The sequence below is a fragment of the Narcine bancroftii genome, chromosome 1 (genome assembly GCF_036971445.1).
Source record: "Narcine bancroftii isolate sNarBan1 chromosome 1, sNarBan1.hap1, whole genome shotgun sequence".
Lineage (NCBI taxonomy): Eukaryota > Metazoa > Chordata > Chondrichthyes > Torpediniformes > Narcinidae > Narcine > Narcine bancroftii.
Genome location: NC_091469.1, coordinates 58,179,853 through 58,196,050, shown reverse-complemented (window position 1 = coordinate 58,196,050; position 16,198 = coordinate 58,179,853). Strand labels below are relative to the sequence as shown.

General features: G+C 37.7%; 1 protein-coding gene across 7 annotated transcripts in view; it reads left to right on the top strand.

Annotated features, from left to right (window-relative positions):
• Nucleotides 1–16,198, top strand: part of dmrt1 (doublesex and mab-3 related transcription factor 1) — a 147,102-nt gene that overhangs the window by 111,848 nt on the left and 19,056 nt on the right. For 2 of the 7 annotated variants that reach the window (XM_069927764.1, XM_069927756.1), the window contains exon 6: nt 119–190. The exons of 3 other annotated variants lie outside the window; for them this stretch is intronic. In XM_069927764.1, the coding sequence (XP_069783865.1) occupies nt 119–171 (53 nt within the window). In that variant the 3' untranslated portion in view covers nt 172–190. The remainder of the gene's footprint in view (nt 1–118; nt 191–16,198) is intronic. 2 more of the 7 variants (XM_069927784.1, XM_069927773.1) reach the window with 1 other exon arrangement.

The window sequence follows — 16,198 nt, the reverse complement described above, 5'->3', positions numbered from 1 at the left end:
TTGATAGTGATCAGAATCCATCATGTTTTCTCAATTAAGAGTACTCATTTATCACTGAATAGAAAGAATGGAAACATTATGCTGGCAGTTCTATGTGAGCAGTACAAACACTGTTTAGTTTGCTTACCAGATTCGCCAAAGGAATACGAGTGTGAGGACTTCTCAGCCTGAAACAGTTTCAACGCCAGAGGTAACGTCGGGGACTGCATTACAAATAGAAGCTTGTTGTATTTGTTATCTGTGCTTCATTCTCTGGAGGTTATATCTAAATACCTAATTTTTCAGAACTTCTATTTGTTGTTAATAAAATTTGGAAAATGTAGATTTAGCTTCATCTAACATACCTGCTGGATCCTGTGGGGAAGAGATGGTTGTGGTGAATTTCCTCCAAACAAATAACAGAAAACGTGGTGAATACTCAGAAGGTCAGACATTATCTGAAGAGAGAAACAGGATTTGTGTTTTGGGGCAATGATCTTTCAACACTACTCTTCAATTCACTTTTATCACAGTGGCAGCAGAAAGCAATTAGTGAGATGTCAGCTTCTTATAGTACCCCTTTTACTTCTCTTCTGGCTAAGTAATAACATAAAATCAACCTAAGTAAAACTAAAATCCTATTTAAGAGTAAAAGTGTTTGCCACAATGAAATGTTTTAGAACCAGTCAGTGGGTTGGGTGAAAAGTGTTGAATTAATTAGATTGTAATTATAAAATTGCTGACAATTATTTTTCCATTTCAATAAGGCTTTTGCTGTAATAAATGTTGCATCATTATAGCATAAATTGGAAGACTAAAGGGCTGAAAACTCGGACTCAATAGCTTTATTACAATCCTGATTGTTATAGCTGAGTGCCTTGATAAATTAGATTGTGAGGTAGTTTACTGACCCCTGCTTATTTCTGACTTGTACTTGCCTGCCAACTATAATGAGTCTAATACTTCTGCAGTCAGATAATAATCCCTCTACAAATGCAACAGTTTTCTATGCATATAATGAATGGCTGTATAAAATTTAGCATGATGGATGCTGAATGTTGTCAGACAACTGGTGCGATATCTGCAAAATTTGTTACAGATAATTTGGACACAAGTTTTAAGGTTAAATTATTTCATGGAATCAGAAAACTGAATGTCATTTTATTACAATAACATTCACTTTGAAAAATGCTGCATGTTTTTTTCGTTTGTTGCCATTGCATTTTTCCCTGAAGCACAATAAGAAGGGACTGCTGCATTTCCAGGTTACTTTCTTTCAAAAAATGTTAACTGCCTTTTAAGGAATTCAAGTAGATCATTGTGGAATTTTACAAGTCTGAATCCTGTTGGAAATATTGTTGCTTACACGAGTACCCATTATCTCCTCAGCATGGTTTAGGCTGCTTGAGGAGTCTACCTGTTTTAGCCTGAAATTATAGGAAAATGATTTTCCCGGGACTCCTCTCCAATGTCCTCCTTCCACCAAGCTTAAATATTAATAGAAATTTATATTAAATTTTACATGAGTGAAAAGAACATTGTTACAATATTATCATTCCAAGGGATTACATTTCCATAATTATGATCAGTTTATCAGGAGACTACGTTAATTTTTGACTTAATAAAATTAAGAATTTCTTTACAAATACTCCTCAGTTAAATAATGAAACCTCTTTGGTTAAATTCGTATAGGTCAATAGGACTCGACTAGGCAGAATAATAGTTTGGCATATACAAGATAGATGGTAGGGTCTGTTTCTGTGCTGCAGTTTTCTATGGTTCTGTGATTACAATTTAAAAGTCTGCATGATAACTTTTTTGATATCTTATTAGAATTGATGAGTGATATTTCAGTGAGCTACCTAGTACTGTCACCTAGCTACAGTACTGGATAAAATTATATAATAGAAAAAATTCAAAATAATCTGACCACAACCACCAAACCAGATATTAGAGAAAAATATATAATGTTTTAGTTTTGATTTCCAACCCATTTTATATTGTCTTAAATGAGGTGCAAGCTTTGATCTGTTTAATTGTATATTAAGGTTAAGAGCAAGGTCTAATGAGCAATCTCAGGGCACACATCAAAGACTGCAGCTATGCTGCAATTCGAATGAGTGCAGTCAATGAATTGTGTAAAACTGATAAAAGGGGACAATTAGTTGTTTATCACTTAGTTTTACCCGTAAAAAAAATCACATAAATGGCAGATTTGTTTTAAATAAAGAATAATGCAGATGCAAAAAAAAAACATTACAGTGGTTTGTTTAGTTTGGAATAACAACTTGGAAAGAGAGATCAAGTGATGAGCAAAATTGGTCAAACTGTGGAGAGTGAAATATTATTCACATTGAATTTAAAAAAGACCACTCAGAATATTTTCATAATTGAAAGAAATTGGGATTCATGGAAAAACAAAGGGTTTGGGGTGTCCATGTTATAAAAATCTGCAAAATCCAGTATTCCAAAAGGAGGGGTGGGGGGGGGAACGCTGCATTCATTTTTTTTAAAGATTTGATCTAATTTTGGTGAATTCAACACCAAGATCAACCAAGCATTGAAAGATGAAATTATGGAGAGAAATTTTGCAAATTTGCTTTGTTCCCTTGAGTGAACAGGGATTATGGTTGAGCTATTTCAACAATGTGACCTGCTTTCACAGCAGATGGCCTGCAAGAGCTCACAGAAATATTATCAAATAAAAGATAACATGAACCACATCAGAAACTTTAAGGATAGCTAAATAAAATGGTCAAAGGAGTTTATAAGGTATGTTTTTAAGGTAGAGAGGCAGATGGATACCTTGAAGAGGGATATTTCAGAACTAAGGGCCTTGCAAATGAAAATAAAGCAGTCAATAGAAAAACAGAAAAGCAAGGGTAACCAAAATATTAAGATGCTGCAGTGGAATTCACAGGCATTAAAGGACTACAGGACAAAGATGTGAATGGCTATTTAAAGACCAGAATATAAATTATTTCAGTTTGGGCATTGTTCACAAATAGATATAACCAGTTCATTCTGCAGTCTTCCTGACTCATTCCAATCATATTGCATGTTTGGAATGTCACTTTAAGTACTGGAGTTGAAAACATTGTCGATTGGGCCATATTTCCCACAGCCCTGGGATGGTCAGTCTCCTTCCCTTGGACTTTTCAGGTTTAAATGGCCAAATAAAATGTGTGGTTTTCCTCATTTGTGGACTAAGAGTGGACTAATATTGATAATATTGTAAACAATGATAATATTGTAAACAATGTTCTTTTCACTCATGTAAAATTTAATATAATTGTGAACTAAATAAGGCTTGTGTTCCCAGTAAATCCCATTCTGTACCTTCTCTTTTCACTTGGGATAAGGCTGATCCCATGTTCATCAGGCACATCAATAAGGAAATGTGTCTTTGGAATAAATGGGAGTAAGAACTGTCTCCTCTCCACATCTTGCTTGAGAAGTTAAGTTAATTTCAACTACTAGCCATAGTCAGATTTCTCACTCTTTAGTTCATCTCTGTTTGGACTTGCTGTGAAACTGAAATATTCATACAGTAAAAAACTGTTATCTGCAATTCAAGCAACCGGCAAAAATAATCACAGAAAATAAATAGATGAAAAATACATAAATTTAAAATTGGCACGCCCCACCATTAGTTCGCCAATCTTGCAACATGCAATCTCAAACAACCGGAAAATACACTTATCTGGCATCTACCAATCCCCATATGAGCTGGAAATCAGGGGTTTTACTATATTTTGATTGTACCTTTGTGAAGCATTTTGACTATTTTTCAAAGGCATGGTATAAATTCTAGTTACTATTCCATATAATACAAAATGTATGCTGTGGCTCTATGGTGTCTACACAGCCCATTGACGGACTGACAGAACAAGCTTCACATGTTCACCACTAGGCTATCAAAAACAGTGAAGACTTCATTTATCAAAGTTGCAGAGGTTGAAGTGAAAACATCAATATATTTAACCTGTCAAAATCAGACATCTTGATGTATTGAACTATCTAAATATCAGAACTTTGATAGGTAGAATTGTACATTATTGAATTCACATTACTGAAAAATAACCAGAGTGTACATGTTGTAAAAAAAAAGAATTATATCATGATTAACAGAATAAACTAGTTTTACAGGTTAAAATTGTGAGTTCAATCTGTTTGATTAGAAGTGACCTAAAGGTTATAGTGGCATGCACTGAGCCATTAAACAATTTAAGCATTCATTTTAACATAGTATTTACTCTATAGTAGCATCTTATACAGGCCTACAGATCCATGTCGGTGCTTATGCTCTTTGTGAGCCTCTGACTACTTACTTGATCTGTCTTTCAACAAACTTTTTTACTTCTCTTTCATATATTTATCTAACATATGAAACTGCCTTCATTCTGGTCATCTTGTTCTCTGCTTGTGGCAAATTTTATATTCTAATCACTGAACAAATAAATTCTTGAATATCCTATTGGATTTATTAGGGATCTTATGTTTACAGCTTTTCTTCTGATTGGCACTGTATTTACTCCATCCATCTTCTTGCTGACCTCTCAATGGGCCAGTGTTCAGTCTTTTTATTTGAGTGAAAAATCCTTAGTTTGTTAAATTTATCTTGGTGGATAAAACTCAACACTACGAAGTGTCTCCCTCCACTTCTCCAGTATCTGCTTAAACTTTATGATCCAACCAAACTTCTCTGCAAGCTTTGCATAATCTCTGTGATATTTATTTCTACCTATCTGGAATTAAATACTGAATCCCTTTAAAAGAGTCATTCCTAATCAAATGGCCTTTAGGAAATCCAAGTATTTCGTTCTTCTAATAACTGATCAAGCACAATCTCTGCTTTTAAAATCTATATTGGCTACTTATTAATACATTACAAGTTTTGAGCTGTTCTGCTGGTGACAGGTAGTGTTTTTGATAAAATCCCTCATGACGTGCCAATAAAAGTAAAAGTGTGGGAATTTAAGGAAAAGAGCAACCCAGTGGATAGTGGTCATTTGATTTTAGTGACTGGAGGACTGTGTCGGTATGTTTGTGATGGTTTGTGATACATTTGTTATGTTCGTTCATTGAAGAAAAAGCTTGTGTGGTTTTAACGCTTAAACAACTTTATTTTTTGAGCTGCTTGACTTCTCTCGTAGTCTACTTTTTGTTCCTGCGCAAACCGCACGCATTGCCTACTGGAAAATGTAGTTCTTTATTAAACATGTATCATAACACAATATTCATGGAGGACTTTAGATGGGTGGCACATTTATAATGTTTACCTGTCACACTGGAATTGGCAAACCCGTTGATTGCATGGAAGGTCGTTTTCAGCTGAAAGAAGATATCAACATACTGATTAGGTGAGCATAAATATAAATGGAATTTCATTCATGATGTCATTCATGTGTAGAAAACAAAGAGGGTGAAGAATGCAAGGTAAATATTGAGTACCAAGTGCAAAGGAACTGAGGGATTTTGGAGCATGTGTTCGTTTTCACACAGGTGAGCAAAGTAGTTAAAAAGGCAGACTTGATTGATCTTATTGACCATGACATTAAGTGGGGAGATCGTGATGGATCAAATGAAATACTCATAAGGTCAAAGATAGATGTAGGTGCACAGTATTGGGCACCACATCAGAAGAAGGATTTGAAGAAACTAGAGATGTTGCAGAAAAGCTTCATGGGGATCTTGGGATTTGTAAATAAAATTAGAGATTTAACCAGTCTGGGATTATTTGGAATGAAGGAATCAGATGAGAGATTTGATTTAATGAGTGCAAATAAATATAGAGGTCCAGCCAGGAAGAATAGATATAACATACAGTAATTCTAACAAAACAATATCTGATTCCCTTGGCAGAGATTGTTAATAATGGGACATGGATTTAACTTCATTGTAGAAGGATAACAAGTCACAGGTTTAAAAAGTCATAGTCTAGAACTCACTCCAGAAGCAGAATCACACATCATTTTTAAAAGCTACCTGGTGAGCACCTGAAAAGATGTACAGTAATCCTCTAGGCCAGGGAGAGAAAGATGGGATGTGGGGCATGCACATATTGGGTCCAGTACACAAAAGTGCTGGAGAAACTCAATAAGTCACAGTGTTCCTTATGAAGCAAAGATAAGTGACCAGTGTTTTGGGCCTGAATGTAACAGGATCTCCTATACTGCAAATTTCTGATTTCTATTACATCTTTAAGTAAGTTTGCTATTTTTCTGCACTACCCATTAAGCTATGTGTGGTGTGGCTTGCTGGAATTGTTCCATCTCCCTTTATAAATATATGAATAACATTAGGTCTTCACTAGTCCTATCCAAAAGAATTTTCACTGATTAGATAATAAATACTATTCCCTTTCCTAACTTGCATATGGTTGCAGTCAATTTGGCTTTTGCCCTGTCTGAATTTAATCAATTAATTAATTAATCCTTTCTGCCTTGAATGTCTATATCTGATGTCATGTATACCAAATTAATCTTCCTATTGAATTCCAAGCCTAAGTAAGTATACTGTATGTACTCATGTAATAGTTGAGTTTTGAGGACCAATTTTTCAGGTCCAATTTGGGGGATGGGGAGAGAAATTACTTCGAACCTATGTCGCACAAGGTGATGGGCGCTCGGATGGCAAGTCCACGTTTGGGGCATTGGGAGCTTGGATGGGTGGGTGGCCAGGACCTAGGAGGGAGTCTGACTGGGATGTTGGGAGCTCTGGTGTTTGAGTCACTGGGGGATTCGGGAGCTCCGAGTGGGAGGGCGGCAGAGGCAAGAGTTTGGGGTCGGGAGCTCGAATAGGCTGGTGGTCAGGACGTCAAGAGTTCGGATGTATGGGTGGGCGGTTGGAGCTAAAAAATAAGGGGGTGGTGACTTTTACACAGGTTCTGCTGAAAACATGATTTTAGGGCCAAAAAGAGAAGTTGACTATTAGATGAGTATATACGGTCAAGTCGCTTACATTGGTGCTATTATGTGTCGCCTATCTTATCCTAACCTCACTTGATTTGAATTTTCTTATTATGAATATGTAGAAAACTTTGCTAACTTTATCCATTTTCCATGCAATTTTAATCTTTCAGTTACTCTTTTCCATTTTTGTTGCCTTTTTACCAGAGAATTTGCTGATCACTTTTGCTACCTATTTCTGGATTAGCTGTGCACTTTATTTTTCTTCTTTAATTGCATGCTCACAGTGTAAAATCATTACTTTGTTTGAAGATGGTTCCTCTTCCTTTAGCACTTGATAGTGACTAGTTTTTTTTTACTTCTCAATTTAAGATTTGCTTTTCACTTTAGATGACCCTGATTTTCCTTTTTGCTTTCCCTTCATTATAGCATTTGCAAAAAATAATTTTACTTTTTCTTGTATGCTTTTTGTTTCCTCATTTCTCTATTGTCATTTGCACTGGTAGCATTTATGCAGTAGACAGTGTAACATAATGTCCACACAACAAGCTCTATTTTTGTAAATAATGAGGATACTTGTGATTGGCAGAAAATATATACCTGCCTCAGAATTCATTGTACTTGGAATATCTTTTGACCCTTATCCCGAAATTGCTGTGGTACATCAATGATACAAACAACAAGGAAGAAATCAGTCAAAAAATTGTTCTGATAAATGATGTGATATTTCAAACCTAAAGAGTTAGCTTTCAGGTTTGCAAGAAAGCTAAAGGAATGACATATTGAGATTTTCAATGTTTAAAACAATTATGAAACTGATAAACTTTTTGAGTAAGTAAAGTGTGTTCATTGCTCCATTTACCAAGCTTGGTGTAGTATTGAATAACCTTCAGGGCTGAAGCTCTGTCCTTCTCTTGGTGTTGTCTTTGAAAATTGCATCCAGAATTAGTGAGCAGGAACAGTTAAGATTTACAAACAATGATGGAGCTTGTCATGCTTCTTTCACAATTTATCATCTGGGCCCGATGGCAGGGCGGTGAAGTATTCTTCATAAAACCAGCCCAGTGTGAAATACGCCTCGCTGAAGTGTATACTGCTCTAAAACTCCTTGGCAGTCTTTACTGTAAATCCGCATAGCCACCTGACATTACAGTATATCATTAAGAAATGCAGGATGGAATCTGTGCATGAGTGCAGTTGACATAGCACTGAACTGCTCAGAGCTGCGATAGGGTGAAGTCTGTGTCAGCCACTCTGTTACTTGGGACAAATGTTCCTTTTAGCTGTGGAATAGCTCAGAATTAGCTCAACTTGTACAATTTTTTAAAGTGAAGTGCTAGATTACAGTCATCTGTTTCCTTTGAATGCAGCTGTTCTTTGGATGTTTGTAATACTGAAATTTGATCAAATTGTCCATGTGTTAAATGTAAGATCTAACAATTTTAAAAAAACTCTTTATGCTAACCTTCCTGACTCTAAACTAAGTATCTGACCCTATATTCTCTCTATTACTGATAGCTACCTTAATATCTCCTAATCTACTCCTGCCTCACATTATTTGCTGATTTATACTGTGGCCTCCTCTGCATTAACTATAAACTTAACTCAACAAAAACTTTTTTGCTCCGTGTTGTAATTTGCATTCCGTCTGATCAAAATTATGTTCCTGTTTACCTAACTTGGCTACTGCTCTAGCAAACCTCAAATTTTGTAACTGGCATTTTATTTTAAAAGTTTATATCCAAGGTTCTGCCCTTCTGTTATCTGTTATCTCCTCCAACTTCACACCATGAACTCTCTCAACTATGTATTCCAAATTTCAGAATCAGGTTGATTGTCATGAACATGTGTCATAAAATTTGTTATTTCATGGCACCAGATTTGTGCATTACCCGTGGAAAAATTGCTATAAATAAATTATGGTTCTGTGAATACAATATTTAAAAATAAAAATAATTGGTGCAAAAAAGGTTTTTTTTATTAAAGTGAGGTAATGTCTATCAGTTCATTGTGCGTTCAGAAATCTGATGACTGAGGGGAAGAAGCTGTTTTGTAACTGTGGATGTGCCTGTACCTCCTTCCTGATGGTAGCGGTGAGAAAAGGGCATGACCTGGGTGTGATGTTTCTTTTATTGTAATAAAGAAATTTGGGTTCTTTTATAACTATTAGCTACAGTTCTCAAGAACTCATGGAGGCATCCATTTTGAATCTACCCCTAGCTGCATCAACTCATCTTCGATTCCCTCTAGTGATCAGGATTATCACTAGCATTCTATCATTACGGCTGGTGAGGGTCCTTGATGATAAAGGCTGTTTTCTTGAGCCTCTTTAAGATATCCTAATAGAGTGAAGACCAATGCTGTCCGATTTTAAACCCTCTGTAGCTTCTGTGCATTGGACCCTCCATACCAGACAGTGATGCAACCAGTCAGAATCCTCTCCACAACCTGCAGAAATTTGCAAGTCTTTGGTGAAATATAGCCACTGAGGAGCCTTTTGATGATTGCATCGACATTATGGCCCCAGGTTAGATCTTCAGAGATGTTGATACCCAGAAATTTGAAGTTCTTTACCCTCTTCACTGCTGGCCCTTAATGAGGACTCGTTTATGTTCTACTGATTTCTCTTTCTGAAATTCACAATCAATTCCTTAGGTGGTTGTTGTGACATCACTCATCTATCTCCCCTCTGTACATTTTCTTATTGCCACCTGTAATTCTGCTGACAACCGTGGTGTAATCAGCAAATTTGTAGATGGCATTTGAATTGTGCCTGGCCACATAGTCATGGGAGCAGAGCAGTGGGCTAAGCATGCATCCTTGAGGTGCACATGTGTTGATTGTCAGTAAGGAGGAGACGTTACTGATCCACACTGACTGTGGACTTGCAATGAGTAAGTCAAGGATCTAGTTGCAGAGGGAGGTGCAGAACCCCAAGTTTTGAAGTGTGCTGACCAGTACTGTGGGAATGGTGTAGAAAGTTGAACTGGATTCAGTGAAAAGTAGTCTGATGTACATATTGCTGATGTCTAGGTGATCTACAGCTGAGTGGAGACCAGTAAGATTGCATCTGCTGTGGAACCATTGTGGCTCTAGGTAAATTGCAGTGGATCCAAAACTTGGATACGAGTTAATTCTGACAATGACCAACCTCTCCAAGCATTCCATTTGAGTAGATATAAGTGCTACTGTGTAATAGTCATTGAGACAGTTCATTCTGCTCTTCTTGGGCACTGACCAGTATGATTGATGCCCTTTTGGAGCAGGAAGGAACCTTTGACTACAGCAGTGAAAAAATTGAAAATGGCCATGTATGTCTTCAGGGCCTGACATCTTGAGAGGGTTCACCCTCTTGAAAGTAGTTGGCCTCTGAGAAATATCACAGGGTTGTCAGCTTCTGCAGGAATTCTCATTGGTACAATTGAATTTTCCTTTCCATAGTGAGCATAAACTGTATTCAGCTCATCAGGGACTGAAGCATCACAGCCATTTATGATGTTAGGCTTCTTCTAATGGACTACAAGCCCTACCACAGCTGGTGATTATCTCATTCTGTTTATAACCTCACTCAGAATTGTATCTTTGCTGATAAGATAGCCTTCCGTAGGTCCTACATGGACTTTCTATAGAGATTTGTATCACCAGTATTAAACACCATCAATGTAGCCCTCAGCCGATTGTGAATCCTCTGGTTCATCCATGGCTCTTAGTTGGGATACTCATGGTATGTACACATGGGCACACTCATCCACACAGATTATGATCAAGTAATTGACAGCTATGGCATGCATATTCATTCAAGTTTGAAAATGAATTCTTGAATATGGTCCACTGATTCAAAGCAGTTTCTGCAACAATGCTCAAAATATTCACTTTTTTGTTACTTTTTTAAAAAAAAAGTTTGCCTATAAACTGTACTCAACTTCAATTCAAAATTATCAAGAATTTTCTAAATTTGCTTTATTCTGCAGATTTTTTATGTTGGCTATGTTTGTAATAAAAAGTTCCTACTTTTGATTTGCTAGTTAGTACAGAAAAATCAAACTTGGTTAGCATGCTCTGTCAAATCAAAGTATTGTTAGAATTAAAATGTTGACCTAGAAATTATTTTCAATGGCATTTAAATATCTTTGTATTTTCTGTACTTTTTTAAAAATGCAATAAGAATTGTGATGTGCAGTTGTGATGTTACTAGGGCACCATCACTGGGTTTATCTTTGTAATATTGCTGCTCGATTGATCCACGCAAGGTCTTGCAGGTGCTTGCATTTAGCCTCACACTGGTGGCTTGAGTTGCTAGGAAAGGGGTATATGGACATCACAAAACAGTAGTCTTCCATCTACTGGAGTGTGCTGATGCTTGAAGAATGGATTCTACAACAGAGGCAGAAAAAGTTGGGTGCATTCATAGGATCAGAGAGGTTAATGGACAATAGAACCTACTGCAGGTAGTTCTTTGTTTAAAGGGTCCACTTAGTCCTCTGGCAGGTGGTTACCAGGGTGACTTGTGTCAGCAACAATGTTATGAATGCGTTCGGTGAATGCCTGTCTATGTCCACCTGTCCTAATCTCTTCCTGTGGGCTGAATGAAAAATAATTGAATCCTTCTTCCTCGAGTACAAATCAGCAGTGAGTGACAAGTGACAGAAATCAATAGCACTAGCCTGGAACAATCCTAAGGTGACCAGGTGCTTGACATCTGAAGCACGATCAATCCACATACAGTAAAACCCCTGGTAACTGGAATTCAAGCAACTGGCAAAAAAAAATTTGAGGAAATAAATGAATTTTTTAAAATTAAAATAAATAATAAATAAAAATGTAAATAGAAGTTTAAAATTATACATGTTCTCCTAAGCAAAACACAACCCCTTGGTGAAGATGGGAACACCCCAGTCATGCCTGCCCACAACAGCTGTTTGAATAAAGTTTCAATAAAATTGCTTTTGAATAAAATGGCAATGCCCAGATGAAGAGACAGCCAATGCTGCTCGTCGCTGGGGCGTCTCTCCCTATTCCTGCCCAGTAAGAGTCTATCTTTCTTAGTATATTATTAAGGCTTTATCTGTAAACTTGGGGGAGGGGTAGAATTAATTATGATGGTGGATGAGCGCAACACTATATTATAGTGCCAGCGACTGGGGTTTGAATTTATGGGAATTACCTGATTGAAGTGAACTTTACATAATTAGACTACCATACTACTGGCAATTCTTTTTTCAAATTACTTTAAATTTTGCAGTCTTGTTTTTTAAACTTTTGCAAGTGTATTGGTTAAGCATTTTAAGACTGTGTTTCAGGCAACCAGAAAATTCACAAATGGCATCCACCATCCCCATAAGTGACGGATTCTGAGGATTTTGTTGTATTTGAATCTGTCTATGAAATTCCAGCAAATCACTGAACTCATGAGGACAAGAATGCAAATGAGTGATGGTCCTTTGAATAAAATATACTCAGGGGAAAGGGAATCATTATAAACTAATTTCTCTATGAGCAATTAAGAACCATTGTTCTTGAGGCCAATATAATTTAAATTAAAATGAAATTTGTGAGATGCACTCTTGACCATTTGAGAGAGGGTGCAAGAGGTGGTTCTAATTTAAAAAAAAATTAGAATTAATACAATTTTATTTTGAATGTCAAATTTCCCACAGAATATGGGGAGGCCTGGAGACAGACATATTCTTGTTCAGCTCCAAGTTGAACTAATTTTCAGTTGTATTGCTGAGTTATTTTTGAATTGTGAGATAGTATTTCTTTGGTCACTCTCTGTTACTTACATTTATCGTAATGCCAGCAAATTCAATATCAAAGATTTAATTGGAAAAAGTCGTGAAGTAAGCAATGGTTGCAAGAGGGTACATGTCAAGGTATTTTTGTTACCTCTTGGGAATCCAATGTTTCCAGTTGGGGGGTGGGGGAAGGGGTTGGTTCCTACAACTAAAGATCCATGGTGTCAATACTGTATGATCTGAGGTTTCTGCCACTAAAGTTACATCATACAAGTTGAAGAATTCGAATTTACCCAAAAGACATTTGACTGAAGTGAATTGCATGTCATTGTAGCTAAGTCTGGTACTTTTCCCATCTGACATCTTCACAAAAGCTCGCAATCGTTTAGCAGGTCGAGGGGGTTTGTTGCAAATTGTAAATGAAACTGATTTGACTATCATTAGACAAGGTGAGTTAATTTTTACAAAGGCACATGATAATAATAACATTCCATGGGAGAAATTCTTTAGCTGTGAAATTAATCCATTGAAATTATAAGAAACAGCTTCATACTAAAATGGTCATCCCTTTGTTTCCTCCTCGCTCAATTTGTTTTCAAATGAAGTAATTGGTTACTGCCAATTTTTCATTATATTTGGAAAAGTCAAAATCTATCCCCTTTCTCTATTTTTTTCTGAGAGATCAAGTGATCTGGGTAATCATCACCACTCCATTTTATTCAGCTAAAAAAAGCTGTTTAAAACATTCTGAATATGTGCCTGCTTACTGTTTATATTTTTTCATTCCAGATATTATAACACATTTTTAGATATATTGTAATCAATCTTCCACATATATTAACCCATGCTATGTGTAGTTAATTTATCACAAATAGAAATAAAATCAGGAGAAAAAAATAAGACACTAGACTCTGACGATATGTGAGACAGATCCAAAGTGAACAACTACAGCAAACCATTCTTTTTTTTTTAAAAAAATGATCCTTTGCTCTCCTTGCCGATATTCAAAATTGGTGGAAAAATGTATTTGAGTTAAACTTAATGTCTCAATTGTGGTGAGATCCTGTTTTCACATTTACACTGTTATGAAGCAACTGAGAATAAATTCCAGTGAGCTATTTGTGTGGTTACTGAGAGAATTACATCACAAAACATGGACCTCCAGCTGCTTAGTTCAAAGTAGCATGGGCAGAGTAGCTGGGCAGCAGTGGAATGGGAGCTCCTCTGTTCACCTAAGCTGGCATGTGGAGACTTTTGGGAAGTTATGCACGAGTTGTATCCTAGAAATTGCCAATAAATTAACAAATAACTGATGGTATTTCAGCTTGCTGCATTTGCTAGGATATTGAATAGTATCCTAGTAGGTGTTTGAAGAATGTTTCAGAATGTTCTGTAGAAGCTCTGGCGATGACGTCATTTAATTGAGCTCAGTCATTCTTCCAGGACCTGAATCAGAGCAAGAGGATTATAATCCACTGTCACTACAATTTTGTCAAGAGTATCTCTTGTTACTGCATTAGCAAAGCTTTTTGATTTGGGTACAGGTGAAGAAAATCCATTAGCAAATAATATTTTTAAATGGAGGACCAAACACCGTTTGTCCAAGAGATTAATAACATACAGGAACATTATCTATTTTCTCATTTATCTTCTCCCACTATAATTTAAGTTTAAACATACAGAAGGGTAACAGGGCCTACCAGTTCACAAGCTCGTGCTGCCCAAATATATTATTTGTACTATTGTAACTTGGCTGTCTGTCCCAAAACACATGGTGGGTTTAGACCACCACTCAACATCATTTGACACATCAAGTAGAACTCAGTGGTTTTCTTGTTTGTTAAGAATTACAAAGCTAAGTTTTCTGAGCAGAAAGGTTCATGAATGACTACTGAAGTGATTTCATCTCTGCTTTTGGGGTAAAGTTGTACTCAGCAAGCCTTCATGTCACGAGCTGTGGCAGTACACAAATCCAACCATCTGGGTAGACCCATTGTTTCTGCCTGTTCCTGCCTCACTGAACTGTTTCATCCTACCTTGTCTCTATCTCCCTTAGTCCAATTCCTCCCCACTTATATCCACAACACATCACATGCCCTCCATCTCTTCAACAACTTCAGATTCCCTAAACCAGACCACCTCATCTTCATGATGGATGGATTTCCAATCCCTTTAAGCCTCTATCCCCTACACAAAAAGTTTGAAAGCACTTCACTTCTTCCTGGACCAAAGACCCGACCAGACACCTTCTACCACCATCCTCCTCCACCTGATAGAACTTCTCCTCACTCTAAATAACTTCTCCTTCAACTCATCTCACTTCTTCCAAATTAAAGGAGTAGCCATGGGTCCCAACTTCACCTGCCTGTTTTGTAGACTTTGTGGAGGAATCCATTCAGTATATAGACAACAACATCGGGGCTGCCTCATGCATCTGGGATGAGCTTGTCTGCTTCATCCACTTAGCATCCAACTTCCACCCTGATCTCAAACTCACCTGGTCCATCTCTGATAACACTTTCTCCATCCTGGATCTCTGTCTCCATCTTGGGAGACAAGCTGTGCACTAATATATACTACAAACCCTCCAATTCCCACAGCTACCTGAAATACACTTCCTCACACCCTGTCCCCTGCAAAGATTCCAACCTTTTCTCTCAGTTTCTCTGGCTCCACCACATCTGTTCCCAAGATGAGGTTTTCCAGTCCAGAGCTTCTGAAATGTCTGACTTCTTCCACAAACATGCCTTCCCCTCCACCACTATTGACTCGGCCCTCACCCACATCTCTATTTCCCACTCATCTGCCATGGCCCCCTCTGCCCCCAGTTGCAACAAACAGAATCCCCCTCATCCTCACTTACCACCCCACTATCCTCTGCATCCAGAACATAATCCACCAGGCATATGTTTCCCTCTCCTCCCCCTTGCCTTCTTCAGGGACCACTCCCTCTGCAATTTCCCTTGTGCATTCCTCTCTCCCCACCTATCATCCCTGGCACCTTCCCCTCTGTTCATAGGAGGTGCAGCACTTGCTCCCACACCTCCTCCCTTACCATGGTTCAGGGTCCCAAACAGGCCTTCCATGTGAAGCAACACTTCACTTGTACATCCAGAGGACTTACTGCATTCTGTACACCATTTGTGGAATTCTCTACATTGGAGAGACCAGTCGCAGACTGGGAGATCGCTTCACTCAGTACCTCCTCTCCATTCACAACCACAGCAACCATTCAGTAGGCAACCATTTCAATTCCAGGATACATTCCTGCACTCATATGTTTGTCCATGGCCTTATGTACTGTGCCACCCAGACCATCCGCAGATTGGGCACTCTCCAGCCAGATGGTATGAAGATCAATTTTGCTGCTTTCCATTAAATGTGATTACTTTTTCTTTCCCCTCCCTCTGTCCTGTCTTTCTAGTTCCTTTCCCCTCCTAGCCCTGCCATTCCCCCTTCCCTCAATACTGCTGTCTCCTCCCTCCTTTCTCCACCTATGATCTCCTGCCTTTGCCACCGACCCCCACCCTTTTGTTCAGATGCTTGCCAGCATTTTTTCATACTTTGATGAAG